Source organism: Acromyrmex echinatior, chromosome 6, assembly GCF_024713525.1.
Source record: "Acromyrmex echinatior isolate Ae372 chromosome 6, ASM2471352v2, whole genome shotgun sequence".
NCBI classification, from domain to species: domain Eukaryota; kingdom Metazoa; phylum Arthropoda; class Insecta; order Hymenoptera; family Formicidae; genus Acromyrmex; species Acromyrmex echinatior.
The window spans coordinates 6,844,043-6,871,110 of record NC_141857.1 but is presented as its reverse complement, the minus strand read 5'-3'; the positions used below and the strand labels follow the sequence as shown (position 1 = coordinate 6,871,110).

The 27,068-nt window shown below is 33.0% G+C and overlaps 1 protein-coding gene and 1 long non-coding RNA gene across 2 annotated transcripts; one reads left to right on the top strand and one right to left on the bottom strand.

Annotated features, from left to right (window-relative positions):
* Positions 1-13,842: 13,842 nt before the first annotated feature.
* Positions 13,843-20,814, top strand: LOC105154084 (hypothetical protein). Its single transcript, XM_011069353.2, has 4 exons — positions 13,843-14,054; positions 15,440-15,726; positions 19,277-19,560; positions 19,725-20,814. The coding sequence occupies exons 3-4, from the start codon at positions 19,279-19,281 to the stop codon at positions 19,836-19,838; spliced, it is 396 nt and encodes a 131-aa protein (XP_011067655.1). The 5' UTR covers positions 13,843-14,054; positions 15,440-15,726; positions 19,277-19,278; the 3' UTR covers positions 19,839-20,814.
* Positions 20,815-21,050: 236 nt separating this feature from the next.
* Positions 21,051-27,009, bottom strand: LOC147909326 (uncharacterized). Its single transcript, XR_015545318.1, has 2 exons — positions 24,586-27,009; positions 21,051-23,534 (listed from the first exon to the last, which is right to left on the bottom strand). It is a non-coding gene; the product is annotated as an uncharacterized LOC147909326 (long non-coding RNA).
* Between the last annotated feature and the right edge of the window lie 59 nt (positions 27,010-27,068).

Below are 27,068 nucleotides of genomic sequence, written 5' to 3'. Positions count from 1 at the left end.
GTTTGTCAACCAAAAGCTTCATTAAAGTCAGTGTGCAACTGAATTACAATTTATCCAAATGCAAATGTTTAACCAAAATCTACTTTAAATTCTAATTAAACTTTCATTAAAAACACATTATTATTTTGCTGGCAAAATAAATGTATGTGGTTCAATTTTAAATGAGTTACAAGAAACAAAAACGCTGAAAGAAAAAAAATTCGAAGAATTCGTTCAAAATATATAATGCATGCAAAAAGTATTCGTAGGGGATATCTTTTTCTAAAACCTTATTTTTTAAAAAATAAACATTAATTAGCAATTTATTAACAAAGAATATAAACTGGATTGTATTAGGTGTTGGAATTAATTCGTAGCGTTTTTTAATGAAAGAATGTTATTTATTTCACATGAGCATTAAAAAATACATTAATGAAAGTACTTCCCATCACTTGTAAAACGCTACGAATTAATTCCAACACCTAATATATATTTCTTAAAATTATTTTATCTAAAAATATGTGTAATAATTAACATCTCAATAATTAGCAAAAATGAAAAATTATATTATTTGGATCCACAAAGGCTATGTTTCCTTATTCATTGTTACTCACTGCGAATACTGAAAATCTAGTTCACATTACGTAATACCTATAAATAACGGACAGCTCAAAAGTACTTATACAGTCGAAAAATTCAGCTTTGAAAATCACAACACAATTATTTTCGCGAAAAGCTCGATCTTTCATTTATATTAGGACAGAATATATTCATCATAAATTGCTAATAATAAATTAATAAATTGGTAATAATTATTTATTTATATTTTCTACAAATAAGACTTTTTTTAAATAAAAATTTTTCCAGTTTAAATTTTGCATTCAATGTATAAAAATGTTGGCAGCGGAAGTTATACAAATGAGATACAAGTTAAAGTTTCAAGATTATTTCAGAGCGAGGTTGATTGTTTATAATGAGAATTGACAGCCAGGTATCGGTTTTCGTTTTGGATATCTTTTTGATTATTCGCCAAAAGTGCGGCACATCGTGATAAGGCGAGATCGGCGAGCGAGAGGAAGAGGCGATGCGTTTTAAAGTTATCACGAAGGAAACGAAGAAATCGCCACTGCTCGAGAAAAAAAGAAGCGGTTAAAAATTTGTTGTCAAACAGGTTAACGTACTTTTATGACTCGTGCCGCTCGGTAATGTCGCATCCGGTTTACTGGCGACTTGAAGAAAAAAAAAGTTACGAGAGCACTCTTTGTAACGCGAACCAGACGGTCACACTTGAAACTTCAAGTTGACACAATCCTTTAAATTTCAAGAGCACGGAAGTTCTAAAATATACATTTTCAGAATCTCAATGTACATATAGTCTTAAAATATATTATGTTTCATAAATAACAGAAAGATCATTCTTCTTTTTTTTACATTTATTATTGATTTAGCACAAATAAAATGCCAATATAAGCTTCCGCGGTTGTTACGTAAATGCCATAAAGATATAATTACACACACAAACAATTGAAATATATTTACCAAGTAAAATTAACTGCTTTTAGACTTTTCGACTTTGGATTTTTAATCTTCTTCAATATGATGATTATCGAATATAAAACTGAAAGAAATTATTATAAGGAAACATTTCTTTGTAAATTACATCCTATCGTCTTATAAATACGTAGTTACACATCACTAACATCCGCAGAAATTCACATCTTTCATTTGTACTGAATTTATTCTTGGAATATATTCTAAACAAATACCATCAACTTAATTTATTTTAATTTATTAATTTATTTAAGATGTTTTTCGTTTCTATTCTACGATCACATTCTGCGTGCATGATATGTCAATATACTTGACACTCACGAAACTCAATATACTTGATCTTTTCAAATCAAATGACGTGCATGCATTTTCAAGCGCACGACTCGGCAAATTAGAGTTTCTCCCTTTTTCCGGAAATAGACTTCCTTTCTCGGGGCCAATACTCCCTTGCTGTTCGACGTGCACCCCAATGTCTCTCTTTACTCATTCTCCCTGATGCAGCCATGCACTCACGAGTCTATAAATAAAATCGACGTCTCCGCGACGCGCCAGTCGCCGCGATGTAGTGAATCGAATAATAGAAATTCCTCGAAGGAGCTTAAAAAAAGTTTGACTTTGTATATTTTATCATTCAAAGTATTTAGTAAAATAGTTATACAATTAATTCATATATTAGAAATTATATTATGAGAGAGAGAGAAAGAAACAGATAAATAAATAAGATTCATCAATATAAAACGTTCGAATATTTTGCTAATTTGATCAAGATGAGCTACTTAATTTTTAAAACTGTATAATAATAAAAACTATGAAATATATTTCCATGTATGATTTGATCTATTTGAAAAATATTAAGAGATACACAATAATACCTTGCCAACTTACACGAGAAAAAATGTTATTATGTTAAATGTTTTATATATATATATATAATATTATATATATAGATATAATTATATATAATTATATATATATAAATTTTTTGTATATATATGTCCATATATATATATATATATATATAACATTTTTTCTCGGGTAAGATGCGTGCAACAACAGCAAGGTAAACCGTATCTATATATACGCAAGCTGCCTGATTGCGAGTACCTTAGATAAGTCAGTTCTCAGAAATAATATCTTGGTCGATTGTGTTCTTAATTGCAATGTCACTCATATTTGCGTGACGCATAAAATTCGCGATCTGACGATCTGATAGTTTTATTTATCCGATCAGAAAGATTTTATTAATATCACCGAAGTGTCTTCTTTCGATTTTGATGATCAACCAATTTAATTCAAAAGACAATAACCGATTTTCTTCGAAGTGTGTTTCACCTCTTAAAAGTGAAAACAGGAACAATACAAAAATACGCATCCCTTATTCTTGTCTAGATAAGAATATATTAAAGACCCATCAAATTCGAAGGGAAACACTTCCGTAATATCATGTATATACATCTAGACAGGATATTTATGATAACGGTTTATAAGATTTTTTTAATTATTAGAAAACAAAATGAAATCTTGCTTTTACTATGTTCTCGTCATCAGTTCTACTAGAGTAGGATATAATAAAATTTTATAATTATGTTTATTATAGAATGTCGATTATTTTTCATCATTATACATGAAGGTACATACATTTCTATTATTTGTAAGCTCAAAATTAAAAAACGGAAATAAGGTAATGCGAAAATACTTTACTGAAATCCTAAGTTAAAATGCTATACAAATGAAGACATAAATAGCAATAAATGTAAATGTTCCATTATCATGTTTGAGAACCCCTAGTTGTTTCGATCCACTGTACCATGCGTGGAAACCAAAACACAGTAACAGAAATGCTTGTGGAATGTGCCGTTCTCGTTAAAGCACAGAGAAGCATAAAGAGCGTCAGTCGATGCCAGAAACTTGTGATGATCGGTTCGACTGTGAATTTTAATAACTCGGTACTATAATCAATAAACATATAATATAATTTTCAAGAATTTATAGTATCTACAGTTTTCAATAATTTATAATTGCGCTGGTCTTGTGATTCTCTTATGATAGAATCTTATTAACACTGCAAGGCACACATAGGTGAGTTAAAATTATTTGCATAATATAGCAAATGAAGAATGCAATACGTAACCAATAAAGATGGGAAATAAAGGCTCATAACGTCGAAGCTGAGTCTTTAATGTTAAGAGTGCAATAAGATTAATATTAGACTATTTTGAAAAATACTTAATTCCTTTACAAGTTTTTAGTAAGGAGCTCTTTAATTCTGAAAAAGTGAAAGTGTGTATGTATGTGTGTGTGTGTGTGTGTGTGTGTGTGTGTGTGTATGTGTGTGTTTTAAGTATACTGTCTTAAGATAATGTATAAACCAATCACCTATTATTAAGCATTGCAGCATAGCAAACTACTTCATAATTTTATAGTATTCGACCATATGGTTTTATGGTTCGACCATACATTTGATTGTCCATCTGCAAAATTGAAAACGGCTGAACTTTTTCAAATTCTGTTTTCGATAATAAATTCGAAGACTTTAGTTTCATCGCAAAATGTTAAATCAATTGACTGTAAAGGGATCAAAGGAATTAAAATCAATAACATTTTCAGTAATATAGGGCAAACCAAATGGCTCAACTTTTTCAAATTTTGGTTTATCGCTGCATTATTTCGTTACATCAGTTGCAATGATTTATTAACAATACGGTTTAAATCGGTATTCAAAATCAATTCTTACATTTAAGACTGCCTTAAATATAATATTAATCAGAGAGCTATATTAGCATCTTAAGACATTACTAAAAATGTTCTTCAAATAAGAACGAACAATGAATATCATCCTTAATTAAAACTTCGATTAATATCAATCATCGCATCGGCGATTGTTTTAAATCTTAATATATCTTGATACATGTACCGCATTTTAATGCGATATGCAAATGCCTGTTCAGTCACGTACAATATCTGGAGTAAATATATATGACATACACATTTATCCGACGTCTCACTACAATTATATGAAGCGCTCGCATGAATTCATATGTATCCGTTATGCGTAGAACAATGAACTGGGCATCACGTCATAGCGTTACATCGAATCGCAAAGCAAATATCGATTCATGAAAAGTACCATATCAAAATGTACTATACGGAACAAGTGATTCTATGGGTCATTCTTATGTCCGGTAATCCGTGTCCATTCGTAAGAGGAGATACTTAAATCAAGACAGATCGAGAACGGACGTGAGTGGATCTGAGAAAGAAGAGTGAAGGGGGTTGCACGTGACTAGTGTTACATACGGGATTTAACAGCTAATGTAACGTTACACTATTGGTCGGGCCTTTCTGGTGCTGCGCTGCTCGGATTCAGGACAGTAGTGGTCTTGGATTTCTTGCGACAATGAAGAAAGTGATTGCGCTGCAAAGGTTTTAAATTTCGACCAGACGACATCCACGAGCTATCCTCTTTACGCCTCTTTCTTCGATATCAAGAAAGTGTCCACGTCATCGACGATAGAACAATTTACGTTCATTCTTGCGTGATGCCTTACAATATCGCAGCGAGAGTACTCACGGCCGGAAATAGCGCTAAAAAGCGTTCGATAGCGAAGAGCTTATATTTCCCCATCGAGTGATATTTTTAACTTTTAATGATAATGTCTTAAAAAGTAATAAAAGAATAAAAAATCTTTTTTTAATTGCATATATATATATATATATATATATATATATATATATATATATTTGTAGTTACAATATTTAATAATCTTATAAAAATTAACGGAAAATAACTTCAATTTAAACAAGTGCCTTTATAATGTTAAATATAATACAAATATCCGATAGATTAAATAAATGATTGAAAACAATGAAAAGCAAATTCGAATAACTAACTTGAGACTAGTGCTTTTCGCTTATTCATGTTGAATAAAACTTGTCCTAAAAATATTTTTCTTATTACAAATTGCAGCAATTATTTAGCAAAGCAAAATAATAAAGATTGCTATGATAGTTTAATAAAAATACGAAAAGGAAAGAAAAATAACTCGTGTCATCTTATCTTGACCTACGATCAGATCAAATACACCCTCGCGATATAAATGCGAGGTCCCTGTACACGTGTACTCAAGCAATTACAAACAATTAAAATTTATATTGGTATACTGCGTCGTGAATATTCTCGGGTGGGAACATGAATGATAATTATATCCTCTTACTTTACTGGTAATGCTTTATGCGTGCTGAGATACGAATAAAACAAGAAATAGAAAATGACATGTAAAACCGACAAGCGAGAGTTTTTATAATGCAACTTTTGAAAGCAACTTAAGTGCGGGAAATCGGTCTTCTCCATCACGTTTAAAAATGTGTATTCATTTTTATTTCTCGAATCAACACTGACATTTCCGCCGTGTATCGTACCATTGTGACGGGAAAAAAGTCACCGACGTCTGCACGGATCTTTCGAGTTCCAGACAGTGCAAGAATAAATATTTGTGAATCTGAACGAGGATGTGCCGAAAGTGCTAAGTGCTGCGCTCGTGCCTCGTGTATCTGTATTATAAAATTCATCGGATACATTCTACGTTTTCGCCGGCAGCATTATCTTAAATATTCTATCGCAACTGAAAAAAGAGTTTGATTGCATTTATTGAAATTCTGAGAATGGACAAAAAAAATCAGAATTTTTTAATTAAATTTTCTATTATAATTCTAATTGAGATAACTAGAATTCTAACATCATCAGAATCTTCTGATTCGTTCATTTTCGGTAAGAAACTTTTCTAATGTATCATTATTAAATAGAATTTTTATACTATTGCATTATTAATAAAAAATACACGCACAAATAGTTAAATAATAAAAATAGTTACTTCTAAACTTGAAAAGTATTATAGAATACTATTCTGGATAAGAAAATATATACTTTTAAAGGTAAGTTCAAAAAATCTCTAGAAAGAGAGACTCAAATCGCAACCGGAAATGAAAATCGAAACGAGTTCAACAAAAATGTGCAATTTCATTCCATTCTCAACTTCCTTGGTAAAATCACAAAAGAATTGTTTTCTTTTTGATCTCTTAAAGCGTGAGACACACAGACGTCACTGACCTATAGCAAATGAACGTACATTACGCGAACGCTAAATAAACTTCTAAACGATATTCCGCGACCTACGTAAATCTATTTTCGTTTAGTAGCACGTGAGCCAAGGATAGAAATTGTGGGTGGTTGTCTTGAATACAGAAAAAAATGTCGATAGCCCGAATAAAAATGCAGAAGACACAATGAAACGAGTTATCATAAATTATGTTTTTAAATGGTTCGGAACGTTGTATTCCCAAACAATGTCACGGATCGTGAATTCCATAGATAAACTTAACTGCACATAATCGGATGTTCACGGAAAAAAAGCAATCAAATGAGGAGGAATATGTATATTTAGAAAGACGCTTCACGCGATATAGAGATTACTCTGTTCAACAAAATGCAGATTGCAATTGTATTGCGTGCCGTAACGTTAATTATTAAAGGGGATCCCAAGATAATTAACTGGCTGATAGCGATCATCGACATTGGAACAAGAGAACGTTGAGGAAGTTTTCATGATGTTACAATAATTTCTAGTTCGGATTTTTACGTGAGATACCGATGCCATGAGGTGAAGGCTCTTTAACAACTCTTGTTTACGGAACATACGTTCCGTATTTTCTACTGACGTCATTGAAAGTTGTGTATTTTATTAAAAATCATTCAAAATAATTACACGTAAAATATAAAATATTATCAACTCTACATTACACACATGATTTTTTTTAATGTAATTAATCGTGTAAGGTATCTTTGACATTTTAACATTATATTTCAATTTTCATTGTTTTCTTTGATAATTTATAAATTAATAAAGCTTGGTATTATATATATATATTTTTTTTTCTATTTTTTTTTTATATGAGGAAACAAAATTTCCGTTAATATCTAGCAGTGATTCACTTTTTCCGAACATTCTGTAATTTCTTCGTCTATCTCGCGATCTCTCTTCGTGCACTTATAAACGACTACAGTTGGTGTAGCTCGTGGCAGAGACAGATTGAATACACATGAAACTACATGCTCCTACTTTTCTCGCGTAGCTTTCCTCTCTTAGAAACGTCGCGACTGCCGGATGAAAACATCCGACAGGAAATATTCCCGTTGGATCGAGGGAAGGGTTCTTTTTTTATATCAATTTAAACCACAGTTACACAGCAGAAAGTATGGGAGGGGTGATGCCGCAGACTAACTTTAAATCTTAGGCAACGAGGGGACGTTCGTTAAACGCATGCACCCTTCAGGTTAAAAGGATCATGTGATTCTTTGAAGTTTTTCTTTGGCCTCAAACTCATATCGTCATACATTGTTATATTAAATATATTAATAATAATAATAATAACTTTATTGGATGCAAATAATAAACAGGCATGCTAAATGATACATATCATCATTTGTATACGTAGTATAAATATAAATATAAATATTAATTACAGACAAAAGATAAAATTGCGACCAAATGCTGATTTAATTCCTAACTTGATCAATATATTCAACATAGTGTAATTAGTAAATAAATTAGTGATAGTAAACAGAAGATGTCACAAAGGTTTGCACTATAAATTGTTTTTAATGATTAGTATATATATATATATAAAGTTTGACAATGAAAAGAGATAATAATATAATGCAAATAATTCAGTATAAAATTTTTACGAGCTATAGTCATTATAAGAAAAAAGAAGAGTATTATGTGACCAAGCATGAAGAAAGAAATTTTAAATCCTTCGAGTAAAATGTAATGTAAAATATTCTTAATAGAAAACAATTTATTTATTTGTCTGCATTTTTATCTCATCTGTTTTCCCTGCATTCTTGGAAAAATATTAAAAATCCCGGCAAATTTCTTAGAATATATAAAAAATTGCAGGTCGTTGGCACAATCTTCAATGCCTCACAATCTACAATTTTTCGGAAAGATACATCAAACGCTTGACTTACTTCCTACACCCAATGACTACCTGTTTTCTTTCTCGCGCGAGTCTCTTCCTTGTCTAACAGAGCGTGACTGGGATGATTTCTCTTCGCGAAAAGAATACATTTCAAGGTCCGTGGATTTATGCAGGAAGCGACAGTTGGCGCGAGAAAGATTTTTAGCATATGTCGGATCTGTAGAAGCCGAACACGTGCACCGCGCAAAAATTGAATGAATATGCATTCCATTCATAAGAATCGCTCGAGGTTCGTTGCCTGCTGAAGAAGGAGGGCACAGCTGACTCCCCCAACATCGAAATTAAGGCACGTGATTTTGGATGCAAATTAGGAAGACTCCGAGTGCATGTCCGAAAAGAACATAATTTGAAATCACGCGAAAATTCAAGAAAGAGAAAAAAAAAGGAAATAGTTTGAAAATCTTTATGAATTTCATGAGTAAATTAATCAAAATTTTGAATAAATTGGAGTGAAATGGGGGATAACGTTTTTGGCCCATTTCATTCCAATTTACTCAAAATTCTAATACGTTATCCAAATTTCGTCAACGACATCGTGTTCGATGTGAAATAATCTTCAGGGAGTCTGTTACTTACTACGGCACTTCGGGAAGAAGAAAAATGATTCTTTTGTTGAAGTATGTAATTTGATATTGATGATTACTATCGGATAGAATGCAAAACGAATGTGGTCGCGTGCTATCTGCAAATCTGAAACGCATTAGCGACAAGTTAATAACGTCGATAGTGCCGAGTGCACGCAATTTTTACGACCCGCGATAAGAAACGAAGTCAAGAACGCGCACAAGGTGAAATAGTTTTCGATAACATTATTAGCTATCAGCTTTAATTAATATTACGCATATTGCGTTTTATTCGTGAATTAAAACAAAACTTTTCGTCGTACGAATAGTAAATTTACGAGTAGTAGAGAATAATACAATTTTTTTATAAAATTAAATTTTCTTATGGAATTGATGATATTTCATGAAAAAAAAACCGATAAAATTGTAAAGAAGTTCATTAACGGATATTTTATTCTCTACGGTCAGGAATGTGTACTATTCGAACATTAATATTGATTAGGCAGACGTCAAGTTAAAAATACTCATGCTAGTCACACACGATACTAAGCTAAATAAGTCACAGTCAATAAGTCTTACGGTATTAAAGAAAACAAACAAAACTTTTTTTTTAAGAATAAGACAAAGAAAAAAACAAAGAAAAAATAGGCGTACGTAAGAAGGGCCGCTTGCCCCTTCCTCCCTAAATTTGGGCAAGAAGAAACGATTAAATTATGAAAATCATTTTTATGACGAAAAATTAAATCTTATTAGCTAATGTGTGGCTTACGCGTTATTTGTAAAAAAAAAGTTCGCCGAAGATTCTCAATTTAATTTTAATATAAAGTTTTACTGAAGACATATATTATATTATAAACTCTTTTGGCCCCTCCTGACTGAAATATTGGATACATTCATGGCAAGAACTGTTGATGTCGATAAAAGGATGTAAAAAAATACGTTAAAAATACGTTGTTCTAACATCGTTTGATTTCTGTGTCCATGCACACAGTACAATTGTATTGTGTAAGAGATAATGTACAAAAACCCCTACTTAGCTTGCGAAACGAGCGAATAGTTGCTAGGCGGCGTTTCGGATCACGCAATGTTTCGCCACGCTAGCTTAGTTCTATCTCGAATGGCATCGGAAATCTTTTCTCGTGGTAAAAGATGCAAATGACTTCTTCGCCGTGAGGGGACCGTCCGGTAGAAATTTCTTCGGGGCGCTAAGGGCCTGTCCGTTTGCTCGGTAACTCAAGCGGAATAATTACTGGGCATCAGTCGAACCTTCTCCACTTTTTCATACGACTTCTTGGTAGACAGGGATGAGCGAATTTACTTGGGGGGAATCTTCTTTCACACAGGTGTCGAGGCGCAGAACGAAAGAACCGCATTATACGCGCGGTTGCGCGCAAGTCGGATTTTTCGAATCCTGCCCGCATTAATGATCCTTTTTTCCTAGTTAATCTTTTTTGCCCCCTGATCTTATCTATTGCTTCAACTTCATTTAAGACACCCAGAACCTCGCACTGAAAATATTTTGTACTCGTTAACATAACGTGATTGTGTTCTTTGAACATTTTGTTGACATTAAAGTCAACATTTTTTAGTGTTAAAATAACAATTTATCAGAGTAAGTGACCTTATATTTTAAAACGTAAATTTCAAGATAAATGTATAATTTAACATATTATAAATATTAAATTAATTGAAAAAATATGCTTCTACAATTTTTTTGCAAATTGCGTCAGTGTTATATTTTTTGTTAATTTGTTTGTAACATTCATGTTATTTACTAACATATTTATCTTGTGATAGATTACAATGTATTAAAGTATATTAAAATAAATTACACGAAAATTTGAATGGACCATTTAAGATACATGAAATATATTAAAAATGACATACATTTTGTAATTTTATAAGAGAAAGACGAGTTATCCTTGCACTAATCTGACATAATATCATTTCTTTTTTAAATTATTAAAAGAAACACTTGTCGCAAGTCATTTATGCAATGTGCCATAACCATTTTGCAATGACGGTGCTAAAACGATAGTAAATATTATCATTATTACTCCATATTGTTATCGATCGTCACATGCATTCCACTTACGCAATCGATGGCTCTGTAAGATTATCATACAGAAGTTTGTAATTGTCGCGAGGAAAAAAGAAACAATAAACGCACAGTCGTGTGACACAGACGTGTGTCAACGTATATCGCGTAGTCGGTTAAAACTGCTCGTGAAACAGTTAACAACAGGTCGATCACGTTGACATCTTTATTTTTAATCGATTCTACAAGATTACGTAATTTTTTACATATGAAAAATAATTTTCTCTCAAATATATCAAGAAAGATAAGTATCTAGTATCAGTTGACTGTAATAACGTGAACCAACATCGTGCGAATAACTTGACTCGTGAACTGAAGACGTGGTCACGTCAAAGAAGAGAAAAGGTTACGGAGAAGCATCGATTATTGGTAATTTCACAGTAAATATTTTTGCCCCCCAGTGACGAAAAATCACAGATTTTTGCCGTAAAACGAAACAATCACGTCGCGTCTTCGAGATGCTCGTACGCTTTGTCGCAGCTCGTTCGATCAGCAGCGAAGGGAAAAAGTCTCGTTGACTGATCGAGGCTGAAGTCAAGGAGCGAGTCGAACGCGAAGATCAGCGTTCCGACATGAAAAACGTCTGGATGTTCAACGTTCAAGTGCGAGCTTACCTGAGAAAAAACTTACGCGCGATTTAGTTACTCGTGTTTCCTCGACGATAATCACGATGCGGAACACCGCCTTCGAAACGGTACGAAACGGCGGTTGCCTGCGAGCCGTTAAAGAGGTCGTCGCCAGCCGTAGGAAGTGCCGTGCCCAAGGAAGGAGAATGTTTTTAAAACTACGTCTCTAAACGCGTCACTGATTCAGCTGTTACCTTTTTTTAGAATTCCTCCTGCGTGATTGCACGAATATCTGCATGTAAGGCTTCTTATTGTGGCACTTCCCGTTGTGTTATCTGTAAAAAAAAATATTCATTAGAGATATAGATATCTCTTCTGACACTTGGTTGAATTATATCGAAGATATATACATGGAAAGAACAGTTTTGTTGTGTGAAATATTTAATTAGATATAAATCTAAAAATAATTTTCTTGAATTATCAAAATAATTATCTAAGACATTTAAAATGTGATTATACTGTTACAAAAAAATTTAATAGTCTAACAACCAATATTAGTGTTATTTAATTATTTTGATCCAACAAAATTACATATTTTTTGTTATATCTGTATCTAAATTTAGATGCTGTTTTGCTTCAGCAAAATGGTAAAAAAACATTCTTTCCGTATAGTAACTAATATCAAACTTTTTTGCGCTTCAAAATCCGCAAATCTCTATGCTTAATTAAAAAGTTCATATTGTGGCAGTTATAGACGATAATTTTATGAATTATAAACAATAAAAGTAGTATTTTGCAAATTTCAAATATTCTTGACTAATTTAACTTAGAATCATGTAAGCTGTTGAAGATTCTATATTTGTGTTGATTTTTAGAGATACTTAAAAAAATGTTAATTTTCTTGTAATTATGTATATGTAACATACGTATGTTCGGATAATATTAAATTTTTTACTTGTTGTAGAAGTATATATACCTTCTGTCAAAACAAATAAATACATATTAGGTGTTGGAATTAATTCGTAGCGTTTTTTAATGAAAGAATGTTATTTATTTCACATGAGCATTAAAAAATACATTAATGAAAGTACTTTTAAAACTTATAAATACTTTGTAAAACGCTACGAATTAATTCCAACACCTAATAAAATATAAAATATATTTTCTAAAATAATTTGAAAAATGCAATTTAAGTTTCATTCGTCGAAATAGACGTATGCTTATTTTTATCGGATTTCTAAATGTGCTTGTCGTTCTACATTTAATACACGAATATACAAATGCGTAGTATATCAGCTTAATTGGCAATTTTTTATTTTGTTTTGAGTAAACGGTAGAAAGATTAAAAATGCAGAAAGATCAACTATCGCGAAACGGCGCAATTTCGCGTCTTATCACGACGAGCTGCGTTTCAATAAGATGCAATGTCAGAATAATCTTCGTGTTATGCTCAATCGATGTACGTCTATCGGATTCTACGGGCCAATATACAAGCGGCGCGATCACGTTACTCTTCCCGATTGCAAATACGATACCCATCCGGTACTCCTCGGAAAACTACAACCTTGGGCTTCAAGCGCTGATAACGTGGTGCAAACGTTGTTAATTAAAGCGCTATCATTATGGCATCACGCGAATTATCGGACGTGCATCGTCGATTAAACTCCATCTCGGCCAGATGATTCCACGAAACAAGACATTGGTCTGGAACGGAAATGCGCGCCCCAGAGTGACGCGATAATTCCCATCGGACCTCTCGAAGGTAGTCTCAATATGACCTTCTTGCTAATCCCCGTCCATCTCCCGCTCCTCCCGTCCTCCTCTCGCGATCGCAACAAGATTCGCGGAACGTCCAGAGCAAGATTTCTTCGCCGGAAAAATATCATCCATCATCATGATGAACAGTTGCTAAAATGTGTCATCGGCATCGGCCGATATAAATTTGCTTTGCAGGATGAATGACCGCGCAATAAAAAGTGCGGTTAACGGGTTCTTTCGCGCATGCGTTTGCACTGTCGTCCGCGGTCGTCCGTGCGAGGCCTAAGTGAATCTAGGCTAGTCAGAGCTGCAGCCGAGATGCAGCAATAGAATAGTCTTACCTTGGGACTAGTTGCATGCTAACAGAGAGAGAGAGAGTTTCTCCGTCTGCAACGCAGTCTCTCAGTGTTCTCTCAACTTCCGTCGGATTATTCTATAAATACCGTCAGACAAGAGAGTGTCATTTACATTTCAAGACATTTTGATATCAGCAATTGTGAGGTAAATTAGTTTCAAGTATTCATGGAAAGTAAAAAGGAGCTGCGAACCGTTATTATTTCTCTCATAGAAATATTTCTTAATTATTTAAGAATCGTTAGAATATTTCTTTAGCTTTGGGAGTCATTAGAATGTAGATTGTTTGAATTAACACGTGTTTAAAAGTTAATCCTTTTAGAATCCGAGAAGTAGGTCAAAAAGTCATGCATTCCTCTTTAGATTTCATTTCATATGAAATATGTCAAAATCTTTCATTCTGTTAACAACGTAATTTAATTATTTGGAAAAATCGTTAGAGCATTGAGTCCAGTTAAAACTCTCCGCATAAGAACGTATACATTGTAATAATAAATGACAAGATTGAGGCTAATGAGAATCAGCGCAGGAATAGATAGTGCGCATAGATATTAATTCATGTAAAATACTTTAATTTAATAGATGATGCAACTTTATTGCGAAATCTTGAACGTTTCCACTCTCTTTGGAATTTTATCAACAGCATGTTATACATAATCAACGATCAATGTTGATTAAACGATCTGTTTGAGGTGAGTTACTCACATTTTTTGAGGATTATCTTTCCACTACATATTGTTACAATTTTACAACTTTATATATCAAATTTCGCTTCAGTTCGGAATCTGACAGCCCAGGAAAAAATATTTTATATATAATTATATAAAATTATATTAGGTGTTGGAATTAATTCGTAGCGTTTTACAAGTGATGGGAAGTACTTTCATTAATGTATTTTTTAATGCTCATGTGAAATAAATAACATTCTTTCATTAAAAACGCTACGAATTAATTCCAACACCTAATATAAAAATTTAATTGTACACAATTGTATATATTTATGTACAATTATATGTAAACTTATATATATATAAAAAATTATATATTAAACTATATATAAAATTATATATAATTTTATTTAATTATATATATAAAATATTTTTTCCGGAAGTGACTCATCAAAAACAGATCGTTTAACCAAAGAGAGGAGAAACATTCAAGATTTCTCAATAAAGCTACACATCATCTATCAAATTGAAGTATTTTACATGAATTAATACCTATATGAATTAATACCTATTCCCGTGCTGCCTCACATTAGCCTTAATCTTATTGTTATTTATTATTTTAAAGTTTGAGGGTCCTATTTAAATTATATTTTTCGTATACATTATATTACGTCGCACACAGAAAAACTTAAGCAGTAAGAAACAAAAGTAATCAATATTTTAGATTTGCTATTGTTTACATTTTACTACTTGCGTTTCTTTTTTTGTACCATGGCTCTACAAATCGAATTGTATCATGCTATCGATAATCGCATATCGAAAACCTTGCGAATACGCCCTGACGATTGTTCACCCTCGTCGTAGGGTATGTGCGCGCGCACAAGATCACCCCAGTCGGATTCTACACCCCCGATGAAAACGTTTATCGATCTGGTGTAAATGTACGAACTGACGACCGGTTGTGTCCGACGTTAAACCAAAAGACGAGACGCACGTGCGAAGGCGAGATAAATAAACAGTTACGAAGTGCAACAAAAACGATCTCAATTAAATACGCTCGCCGGTGTAATTACTACAGATAAAAGCGGATACCTTATCACCGTTTTGCAGACACTCTGCAAGAGGCTGAAAGAGGAAGTTATCCCGAGGAAGTGAGTAGACGAATGTACAAACGGATTAGGCTGGATACATATCTCGGCATAATAATCTGCTAGAATTTCATTCGTTTCCTTAATTAATTCTGCATACTTTCCTTTCCTGTTCTCGATTGATACTCGACCTGCTGTCAACGTAACTACAAAACCTGTCTCTGACGTAATTTAGTGGTAAGATTGGCCTTAGATTAACGCGACATGCGATGAATACGAATAAAAATGAGAAATAGAATTTGCGAGTCGCAAAGTTGCACCGGATATGTTAACCGTAGTTGTCTATCGTGCACGGAATATTTTATATCGCATTTCCTTTTTATCTATGAAATAGAACCCATATAGTACAAACGTTCAAATTACAGAGGCTTATTTTTTATTTCCATCATGAAGAAAAATACATAAGAAAATGTAAAATAAAATGATCCCCGAAAAGATAAAAATTGTATCCTCCTTTATCTCTCCCTTCTCGATTCGATAAATTTATTCTAAATATATGAATATAAATTTAACACCATGTGGTGTTTTATAATCTCCATCGTGTTGATGCAATAATATCAACACGGTGAGATTTAAAAACCCATGGTGTTTATATCAATATTAACAGTGAGAATTATATAAACACATTATATCATATTAAATCCATATTTATATTTTTTAGAAAAAAATATAGAATTAATATAGAATTGATAATATATATAGAATTGATAATTCAGTACTAATATGTGCAATTGGAAAAAACATAACATTTGCGTGTTTTGTGATGAATTCTCACGTGTCAACTAAGAATGATGAAATCAATTGTGCAATTCGATATTTGTATAGAATAGTCGAACGACTAAGTAGGTCAGAGAAAGGCATGCACCTTTGTATAAACTCGTACTACCTGTTTGATAGGTTGCAGGCATACAGGAATGTGCGAGAGAGAACAATTCTTTAGAATACAAAACTTTCGATCAAATCAAAAGAGTCGAATATATAACATTGTATACAAAAGAACAATATTGCTGCATTGGAAAAAAATCTGGTTACATTAATCGGAATTCCAGTTAAAAATATTGGACATACCAAATAAAAATTTTCTGATTGAATCTAATTATAATTTTATAGTCATTGTATAGTCAATATGTTATAATTTTAATCCTAGAGATGAATCCGAATCTTCTGATTCGTCCATTTTCAACTAGAAATTTTTCTCAATGTGATAAGAATCTCAAACATAATAAGCAATGCTGTAAAAAATTTTGACAATATTCTAACAATCATCTTGATCGCCTTATATAATTATTTGAATAATCCAACAAAGTTATTTTCAGATCTGTATATAATTAAATTTTTAGATATTTCAACAAAACCGTTCTTTCTACAAGTAATTTCTGCAAGTAATTTTCTTACGTTTTCTAAGATTTAGAAAAAGCTAAGTACGCAAATCGAATAAATAATTTCACGTTTAGTTGAAGCTGCGCAAAGTATCATTTCAAAATGAGTACTTCCAATACCGGCAGTTAAATCTATTCAACATACAGTGCTCCAGATAAATCGCCAATGTCAGTTTTAGACGACCAAATAAACGGCGCGCGCAATTTATGCCGGCGATAAATCCGCAATAATTGGATCGTCGCAAAAAGTACACGACAGCGACGGTTTCAGAAAACGAGAAAAAAATATAGATACATATATATCGTTCTCGGACGATTGCGATTTTCGAGTTAATACGGTGCGACGATATATTATGCCGAATCAGATGATTGTTGGCTCCGCATGATGCCATTCGAGTGATTTCAACAATGCGCGCTCGTTTCTCTCCATCTCTCTCTCCTTTCCTCTCACGAGTCATTTCGCACCTCGATTCGCGGAGTGCATGAGTGCCAGCACCCATTTATCTTTCCAATCCTGGTATACGTGAATATGGCCGAAATGTGAATATGGCCGAGAAAGGAAAGCACGTATCCCCGAGTGCATTAACCTGGCCGGTGCAGAGAGAAGAGAAGCTACTGTACTGCGTCATCCTGCATGTAACCTGAGGAGTTAATGCACTCGGCTGTATCACCTGCTCCACTGTACATCATAGTAATTACGCGAATAACGTGGAATTCATTCGTTGCTCACGGCGAAAGCCGACGAATCAAACCAGTTTGCGTTAACGAACGCGCGTAAAAAGCGCGGTGTTTCATTCGCGATCATTAAGAGCGTAAGGAGCACAAAGAGAAGAGAAATCTTATCTCTGGCACTGCACTGGTGTAACTTCGAAAGTCTATTCGATCCTTAACTTTACGATATGTCCCTACGAAGGTTATTAAAAACGCGTGTCCACTTAAAGTAGAATCTCTGGGATTATCTCTAACGGTATAAAAATAAATTGGGATGTTGGCGCGTAATCTTTGGTGTATTATAGATATTTTCTACAGTGCATGAAAAATTTTTGTTATTACAAATAATATACAAATAATAAAGAATAATATGTAAAAAGATAGGATTGTACATTCGAATTTTTATAAAGTTGTAGCACATAATTTCAGTTTTTAAGATACAGACTTTTAAGATATTTAAAAAATAAGTTAATGTTTAATTACGAAATATCATAAGCTGATGCAGTTTCGCAGCTTTAAAACATTCGCGATGCGAATTGTTAACTCATGATAAATTTGGTCACTCGCATTACACTGGATTAGTAATGCGTATTAACTTTGCGTCTATAATTTGAAATTTTTTTGGCTTTTATTCTAAAATTTCTTCATATTTTAATTTTTATTAAGTAAAGATTTGCACATTTAAGTTCAAAAACCTATTTTGTTATATTTTAATGTAATGGGAAAATTATTTGCACATTACTACAAAAATTCTCACATCTTGATGTATGTCCGAAGAGTTTATTATAAATTGTTCATCATAAATACGGAATATTATGAGAAGAACAAACAAAATTCAACTACGTTGTGGATTATAGCTGTTATGCGAGGGCATTGTTTTAAAATTAACTTTCTAAATTAACAATTGGATCTAAATGTAATTAAAATTATTTCAACAGCCATAGAAAGCCGCAAGTAATTAAATCATATTTCAACAACAACTCATATTTCTAGTGATAACGACGATAACGAGGACAGTTGTGATCATATGTTGATTTTAGATTTGATTTCGCATAGGTAAGGATCTTCTCCCACCTTTCTTTAAGATATTCCCAAGTAGGAAGTGGTGAGAAACTTGTGCAGGAGTTTGTTGTCACTTCTCAACTTAACTATCGCTGATGAAGAACGATGACGTGACGACGCGACAGATTTCTAAATCTGGCTGTCATTGACGAAGAATATAGTGATAGTTTTCAATAAATTTTATAGTTTCAATAAGTTTTTATTTGAAAAGATATTAATTTCTAATTAGTAATCTATGCTTAAAAAATTCGGACGAGTCCGAATAAAATGAATCAGATTTCAAATCAAAGTTTATTTTTTAATATTAACTCTTTCTCTCTTTATCATAAACTCCATCAATTGTAAAAAGATAATACCGCGGGTTACCTAACTTAATCATTAAAAAGTTTCATTTTTCTTAGTAATGGAAGAAAACATTGGCATTATCCAATACAACAACCAACGTCGTGATGTACGTAGACGTTCTTCAGACGATGGTATCAACAATCGACACCATTGTGTGCGTAGAAGATTTTCTTCAGACAGCGATGGCAACGATCAGCAAGAACGCAGGAACGTTGACATCAGTCGACTCCATCGTGTGCGTAGAAGACTTAATTTCGACGACGGTGACAACGACAATCCACAGGAACGTGAGAATATTAACAATCATTTTTTAGAAGAAAGGCGAATACAATTGGAAGAGGTGAGAAACAAATCATTTTCTTTAATAAATTAAATTCGAACGATTGTTAAAATTATTTCTCGTCACAATTACAATAATTGTGTCCCGATAAAGTAATTATAATGAAATATTGCAGAAATTAGACATCAATTGACATTTAAAAATGAAAATTTATTGATGCGTAGGCCATGAAGAAGTGGGATTTCGATTTTCGGCGCGGAAGGCCAGTGGAGAATCCTGTTCGTTATGAATGGGTACAACTTGATGAACAAGGAAATGAAATTTTAAATTTAAGATAAATTAGAATAAATAAATAAATAAATTTACGAGAAGAATGCGCGGAGAAAACAAAAAATAATGCAGAAAATTCGTTTAACAAATCGACGGATGAAAAAAAAAACAATGCGGCAAAAAAATCAAATTGTGATATTATTTGATAATAAGCAAATTTTAATTACGACGTTGTAATTTTTCAAGCGTAATAAGACGCAAATTATTAACTACGTAAATTTTTTTGCAATACGTATGAATCATTTTTTATTAATAACGAATTTATAAATTTGTTCTAAAAAGATTAGAAAATTAGGTTTTTTTTATACAAGCAAGAAGAATAGTGAGCCCAAAATTTCATAAAACATAATCAGAATGACACTACTTTATAAACTAGAACTTATAAAGTGGTGGCTCATTAATTCTTTCAAGTTAACTGACTTTTAAGTTTCTAGTCAAAGAAGACATGATGTCAAATCATATCTCCAAGCTAAGAAACCAAAGCTAAATTCTTAATTTTAATTAACTTATTAAAAGAGATATCTGAAGATATACATATACATGTATATGTATGTAAGCGAACCGAATTCTAGGATTTGATATCTAATTAATTTTATTTATACTTCTACATTTATTTTTAGTTTTACAATATGACATATATTATGTGATATTATATTCAATTAATGTCCATAAAAACAAAATGTGCAATACACGTTATTCAATTGATATTTTTAATACTTTAAAGTACATCCGTGCAGTTTAAAAGAAAGATCTGTGAAAATCTATAGAAAAATATACATATTTCTGTAAAATTATAAAATAATTGCGATATTTTATATATGTGTTTCCCTTATCTTCTCACTTCAGACTACGTCTAATGAAGAAAAGAGAATTGTTATACGCGAGCTTGGCAATGCTTAATGCATAATTATACATAAGTTATATGTGTAATCTAATTTATATCAATTTGTACTACATTAAAATGAAACATTTTACGACAAACAACTATATCCTACAGCATTTATCACAAAATGTCTATAAATCGAATATACTGAAAAAAATTTATCAAAACTTAATACATATTTTTTGAATAGTACTAAGCAGTAATTTACGTATAGTAAATAAATATTTGTTTAATAAAAAAAATGATAATTAAATCAAATTATTGGAATTCTTGTATCAAATAAATATATGTTTAGTAAATATTTACTTAAAATTATTCAAATAAATACTTATTAAAATTTTGTATTTTTTTTTAGTGTAAAGAAGAAAAGTTGACAAAAATGGTTAATAGAATAAATACTTTTTTTCAATATTTAAAACGTAGTTCGCAAAAAAAAACTCTTTATCGATCAGAAATACATCTTATAATTGCGAATTATCTTTAATTATTGCAAAAATGAAAAGTACGAGACAGTATCTTCAATATTGAAATAAAAATTACAAACAGATTAGACAAGTAAAAGCACGGTGCATATAAATTATACAAATATATTCTAATTATACAAGTATTATAAATAAGTTTGTAATTAAAATATATTACGTTTGTAAAATTTATGTGCACCGCACCGCATTCTTATTTGCCTAATCGATTTTTATAATTATTGACTTTATTTCCTTCCCGGAATACTCATTGTGACAGCTGATACCACGACTATCACGATTTCGTCGAAATGATCCGTGAGTACTTTGCCGTGAGAAGACGCGAGAATCCGCGTTGCACCTGGCAACCCGCGTTTCTTTAAAGATCGTTTTTTCTTCGCGCTGCTATGGAAGCTGGCCACGATGGTACCGGCCAGAAATTGCACTTCCGTTCCGCGAATTCCCACGGAAGTGGGCACAATCGCGATGGCGACAAAAGATATTCTGCCGCACAACCGTATACCGCACACATTATTCTGACCGAGCATTGAAAATCCTTTCGATAAAGAACCTTCCGCGAACGGATTACAATCACAGATGTTCAGAAAGAAAAATTTTCGAATATGTGCAATATTTCTATTACGAGGATTTCCATGCAGTTATAAAAATCATAACAAAAATTTCCGCAAACAGTGATCAAAGTTGACTGAAATTCAACTCTACTCGCGTAAGAGGTTTCTGACTTCTTAACATTGTGTCTCAAATTTCATTGTTCTCTTGGATGATTTACAAAATAAATAAATATTAGTGTGATATTCTACACATTTTTTCGATAAATATAGATAAAGATAAATGCAAAAAAAATTTTTTAATTGTAAAACAATTTGCGCTAAATGATGTCTATAAATAGTATAACAATGTGTATAACAAAACTCATAAAGTAATGTGTGTAATTATTGTAATTAATATTCAAACATTTAGCAAATTCATGAGGTTGAACATTACACCTCACGTAAGTAATGAAGGGTTAACCGATTCTTAAATAGCTTGAACGTTCTGATCCGACGTATGTAAACTGACTAATTTATCACTGCTTGAAACATTCATCTTACCAGATACCGACATGTCTTGGAGGAAAGTAGGCTTCTTACATCTGAGGAACAGTGCATCCGTTTTCAACCTCGATCTCGATCCACCACCTTGAGCTCAATAAAAGTATGATTTATCGCAGCTGCAGCTTAATCTGTCCCCGTTAGTATGCGATGAGATAACACGGCGGCGGCCTCAAATGAATTGTAAGAGCACGGTTCTGATAGTGAAATGATGAAACAGGTGACTCTTTCGGTGGTAAACACGCGATGCAGATGCGATAAATCTATGCGCCTTCCGGTCGTGCGCCTTGCCTGCGAATAAACATCAGCTTCCTTTGGAAACAATCTGGCTGACTCACAAATACATATACGCAATATCCAGGCATCGTTCATGAGGCGAGAAATGTTTGTTTTTTTAATCGTCAGTAATCGTGTAGTAACAACGCGTATCTATTCATTTAAGGCTGCATGAATTTGTTGAAGATTAATGTACAATAAGGATAAATTATGATAAATAATATTTCAACAATTGTATTCGAAACTATTAAACATAAAAAATAAAAACGTAAGAAAGTTAGTTACTCCAGTTAATTATTGCATTCCGCATAATATAATTAGAATAACATATTCAGAGAAAAATGGCACACAGTATGGTTTTACAGATAGAATTATTTATACACAGTTGAACAAACTATTTTATAATTATAATAATTGTGAAATAATTTATTCAATTATATACATAATTCTAGATATAAAACTTGTATAAGTGTGACCTTTATAGTTTCTATCATTATGTCTTTCTCTAAGTACATAAATCTCTTCCTCGATCTTTTCGATGATTTATTATTATAAATTTATTGAGGAAACCTGTTAACGTTATCTGGCAACAAATATCGCAGGAAGTATAAGAGTTTTCGCTTTATTGTAGGTTATAAAACGCAACCTGTGCAACCAGACACCTCGCTGAAATGCACTCCTGCGGTGGACAATGAATAAGAGACGGTGGTCTCTCTGCAAAAACGCAGAAAGAATTGTTTTACGTGAACCCGTTCGTCCGTCTCCCCTCATTGAAATGCATCCGGTGTCACCCCTCACCACTTCCTGGATGCTGCGTGGGATTTTGTTTCCCCAGAGTAGCGTGCTGCACCGACGCGGATTTCCTCCTGCACGTCGTGGCGTCTCTCTTATTTAGAATTTTAAATAATTTAATTAATCCTACATTATTCACGTGGTTTTGTAAATTTGTTTTAACGCAATTACTCCCATAAGTTTCTGAAAAACAGATTATTATAAACATAATTTTTATATGTATGCAGTTTATTTAAAGTATAAATATTAACATATTTGTAAAAATGATTCAGATACATCTTTAAATAAAAATCAATGCAAAAAATGTTTCTAAATTGTAAAACAGACATAATAATATGTATACAAATCGTACTTGTACATTTAACAAATATATAAGACCGGGATGTCCTGAACCCCATTACGTAAGTAATGAAGAGTTAAAAGATAATCAATAATACATACAAAAAAAAGAACAATCAATAATCGGTAATTCTTTAAAATAACCCCCCCCCCTCCCCCACCTCAAATTTTAATAAAAATACACTTATTCGACGCGTTTTTACTCAACGAAAGAATCTGGCAAAAAAACGCGGCAGTCGATCTCGTGAATCGAGTTATTAAGCGTTAAAGTTGGAGACTCTAGAGATTAAGATATCATCCCGACTCGATACAGCTCTGTATATATGTTCTGCATTAATTACACAAATTCACTGCTTTAAAAACACAAATTCACTGCTTTAAAAACACAAATTCACTGCTAATGCAAAGAATGCGTGTACTTAAAGCAATTTGTATTATTAAAACAGCGAATATGTTTTCAAAGCAGTGAATTTATGTAATTAATGCAGAACGTATACATAGCTATATAGCGCTATATTGAGTCGAGATGTCAGATATCTTAATCTCTAAAGTCTCCAACTTTTAACGCTTAATAACTCGATTCACGAGGCCGATCACCGCGTTTTTTTTTTTTTTGCCAGATTCTTCCGTTTTAAGTGAAAACATCGAATAAGTGTCTTTTTATTAAGATTCGAGGTAGGAAGGGGGGAGGGGATATTTTAAATAATTATCCGTACAACAATCGTATAACAGAAATAATTTTACTGTTTTTTTTTATCCTATATAAAACTATTATATTATTTTGCGTATTTATAGAAATTCTTGGAAACGATGCACATGATGATTTACTTTTACTACATCTAGTCGTTAATCGAGCTGCGACGTGGGAGAAAGATAGGCATAGTCCTCGACTCACGTTTGAATATTCGAAATGTTCGCGCCACGTTATGGCGGCGTAGCGTTAATGCGACCGAGCCTCGCACACACGCACCTTCCGTACACGAGCAAGATTGAACGCCGCGTGGCAAACTCGCTCTCCAATTGGACTCCGGGATCGTTTATCTACACTTCGCTCGTCGTGAGTTGCGCCGCCGAGCGTCGATGAGCGCGCCGAGCTGGTTTCCCGTAGGTGTCCCCTCGCGTGCCGCGCGCGCGAGACGAGCACAACGGAGTAAATTGACAATTATCAATGAAAAGTCTCGATTCGTCCCGTTGATTTTATGTCATCGCACTCAGCACTGTGACGTGCGCACGATCATCACGGAGCGCTGTAGAATCGCACATAGAATCAAATGGCACGTCGCGTTGAAAGATTCAAAGACGTCAGAGAACCTTTGTGCGACATCTTATGAATTAAAACTTTCCAATTTCCTCCCTTAAATCGATTTCTGCGATTCCGACTACTCTGGGAAATTGTTCAATTTCTACTATCGAGAGGATCGGGCTCTAAAAAGTTTAAATCATCAAGCTACATTTTGGAGCGTAGTCAGTCTAACGTAAATTAAACGAATCGAGACTGACTTTAACAAGAAATATATTAAAAATAGGTAATTATTTAATATTATGTAAAATGATGTATCAAACTATTACGTAAATAATATATCGAACTAAAAACTTTCTTTAGGTAGATAATGAATGAGAATTTTTCTTTCACAATAAAAATGTTTCTATTAAAACCGATTCAAATTTTTGTATTAAATTTGTAACATATCTGAGTGTTAATTCAACATAATATAATCACGTTATTTAAATATTTACAGTTAAATTGATTTCTGAGGGTTAAAATAATACAGCTAAGTGAATATAATATTTAATATTTTTGAAAGTGTAGTTTTAAGACGTAAATTCCAAGATAAATAAAAGGTGAATGTACATGTTAATTTTACCAAAGAAATATGTTTCCACGATTTATTCCGAATTGTGTGTCAAAGTATTACATTTTGTGTAAACTTTTGTATAATATTTGTATTACTATCTAACAGATTTATCTCGCGTTAAATTAACATAAAAATTTGGGTGAACCGTTTGAGACATCGTCGACTCGAATCAGAGGGATTTAACAAAATATGATCTCATTTCTTTACAGTAGTAGCTCAACGTAGTAACCTTCGGACTGCGCGTGGCGAGTCTATCATGCTGTATTAAATGTCGACGATAATCCGAGTGGTATGCAAATAAGTTCATCGTGCGTAACGTGTCGCGTCGTGCAAACATGAAAAACCACCGAATATATGCACACGATAAGATTGTGTTGTGTTGTTTTGAAGACTAGACTTATTTATTTCTCGTTTCCCACATCATGTCCCTCTCGTTCGAAGAGAGACGCGCCACTCTCTTTTCGTCACTGCTATCCGGGAGCACGAGTGCGTGAAGGACAATTAAAACGACGAATTAAGGTCACAATTAAATTAATTTGACACGTCCGACGACATTTTCGATCCCGATCTTGTACGTGGTCTCATTAATCACATCATGAAATGAGAAGAATGAAAGGAGCAAGAGACATAATATCTCTATTGTAAAATATTGAATAATCGAGAAATTAATCTTAAAGTAGATAGACGATTTAAAAATACGCAAGTAGGTAGTTGGGTTTTCAGACCGTCCCAACAAAATTCTACTTTTATACTTATACTTTTTACTTATATTATGTTGGAATTAAATTTATTAGTTATACATCACTTTTATGAGAAATAAAGAAATATTTATTCTTTTAAAAAAAAAAAAAGATTTTAAAAAAACTATACTTGCTACTGACTTAAATAAGATAATTCCTCGAAGACAAATTTCCAATTTTGTTAGATAGAAAACCGTTATGGAAGTTGGACAGTTTTTCGTTACTGTTCTTTTAACATCATTTCTTCAAGTAATCCTATATTATGAAATATTAAAGTAACGGAAACAAAATATCATTTTTGAAAGAAAGTCATCGTGAGAACTAGACAATTTTCCAGTTCAGAGTTCTCATAATATCGTCCCCTCAAGTAATCCTATTAAGAATCCAACCTAACGAGTGAACTTTTAAAATTTCGTCCCTCCCCGAAATTTGAAAGCTGGAATATTGGAGCACGACCGCAGCGCAGAGAGATCGCGATTGGCATTCCGCTCGGCCGTGTAAGCCGTGTAAGCCGTGTAAGCCGTTCTCCCATGGTCCCTATGAGTAGGGATGAAGCGTCGAGCGTTCTCCCGATAACTGTACACTGTACACTGTACGATCTTTCCGCACACGTTTCGCCCAAGTCCGACTCTGACCGCGTACACTCGCAGCAACTCGCAGTCAGGTCGAGGGGACTATACATCGCGAATGGCGGTTATTTCGTTCCTCCGCTCGCCGCGTGATTGGCCTGGCGGCGGTGGAGGTTGGCGAAGGTGGCGGGGAAGAGGAGGAAGGGGCCGAGC

Excerpts from the sequence above, each read along its gene's own strand:
- LOC105154084 (XM_011069353.2), top strand. The coding sequence starts at position 19,279 with ATGGAAGAAAACATTGGCATTATCCAATACAACAACCAACGTCGTGAT. Across the intron at positions 19,561-19,724 it reads GGCGAATACAATTGGAAGAG|GCCATGAAGAAGTGGGATTT; the intron begins GTGAGAAACAAA and ends ATTGATGCGTAG.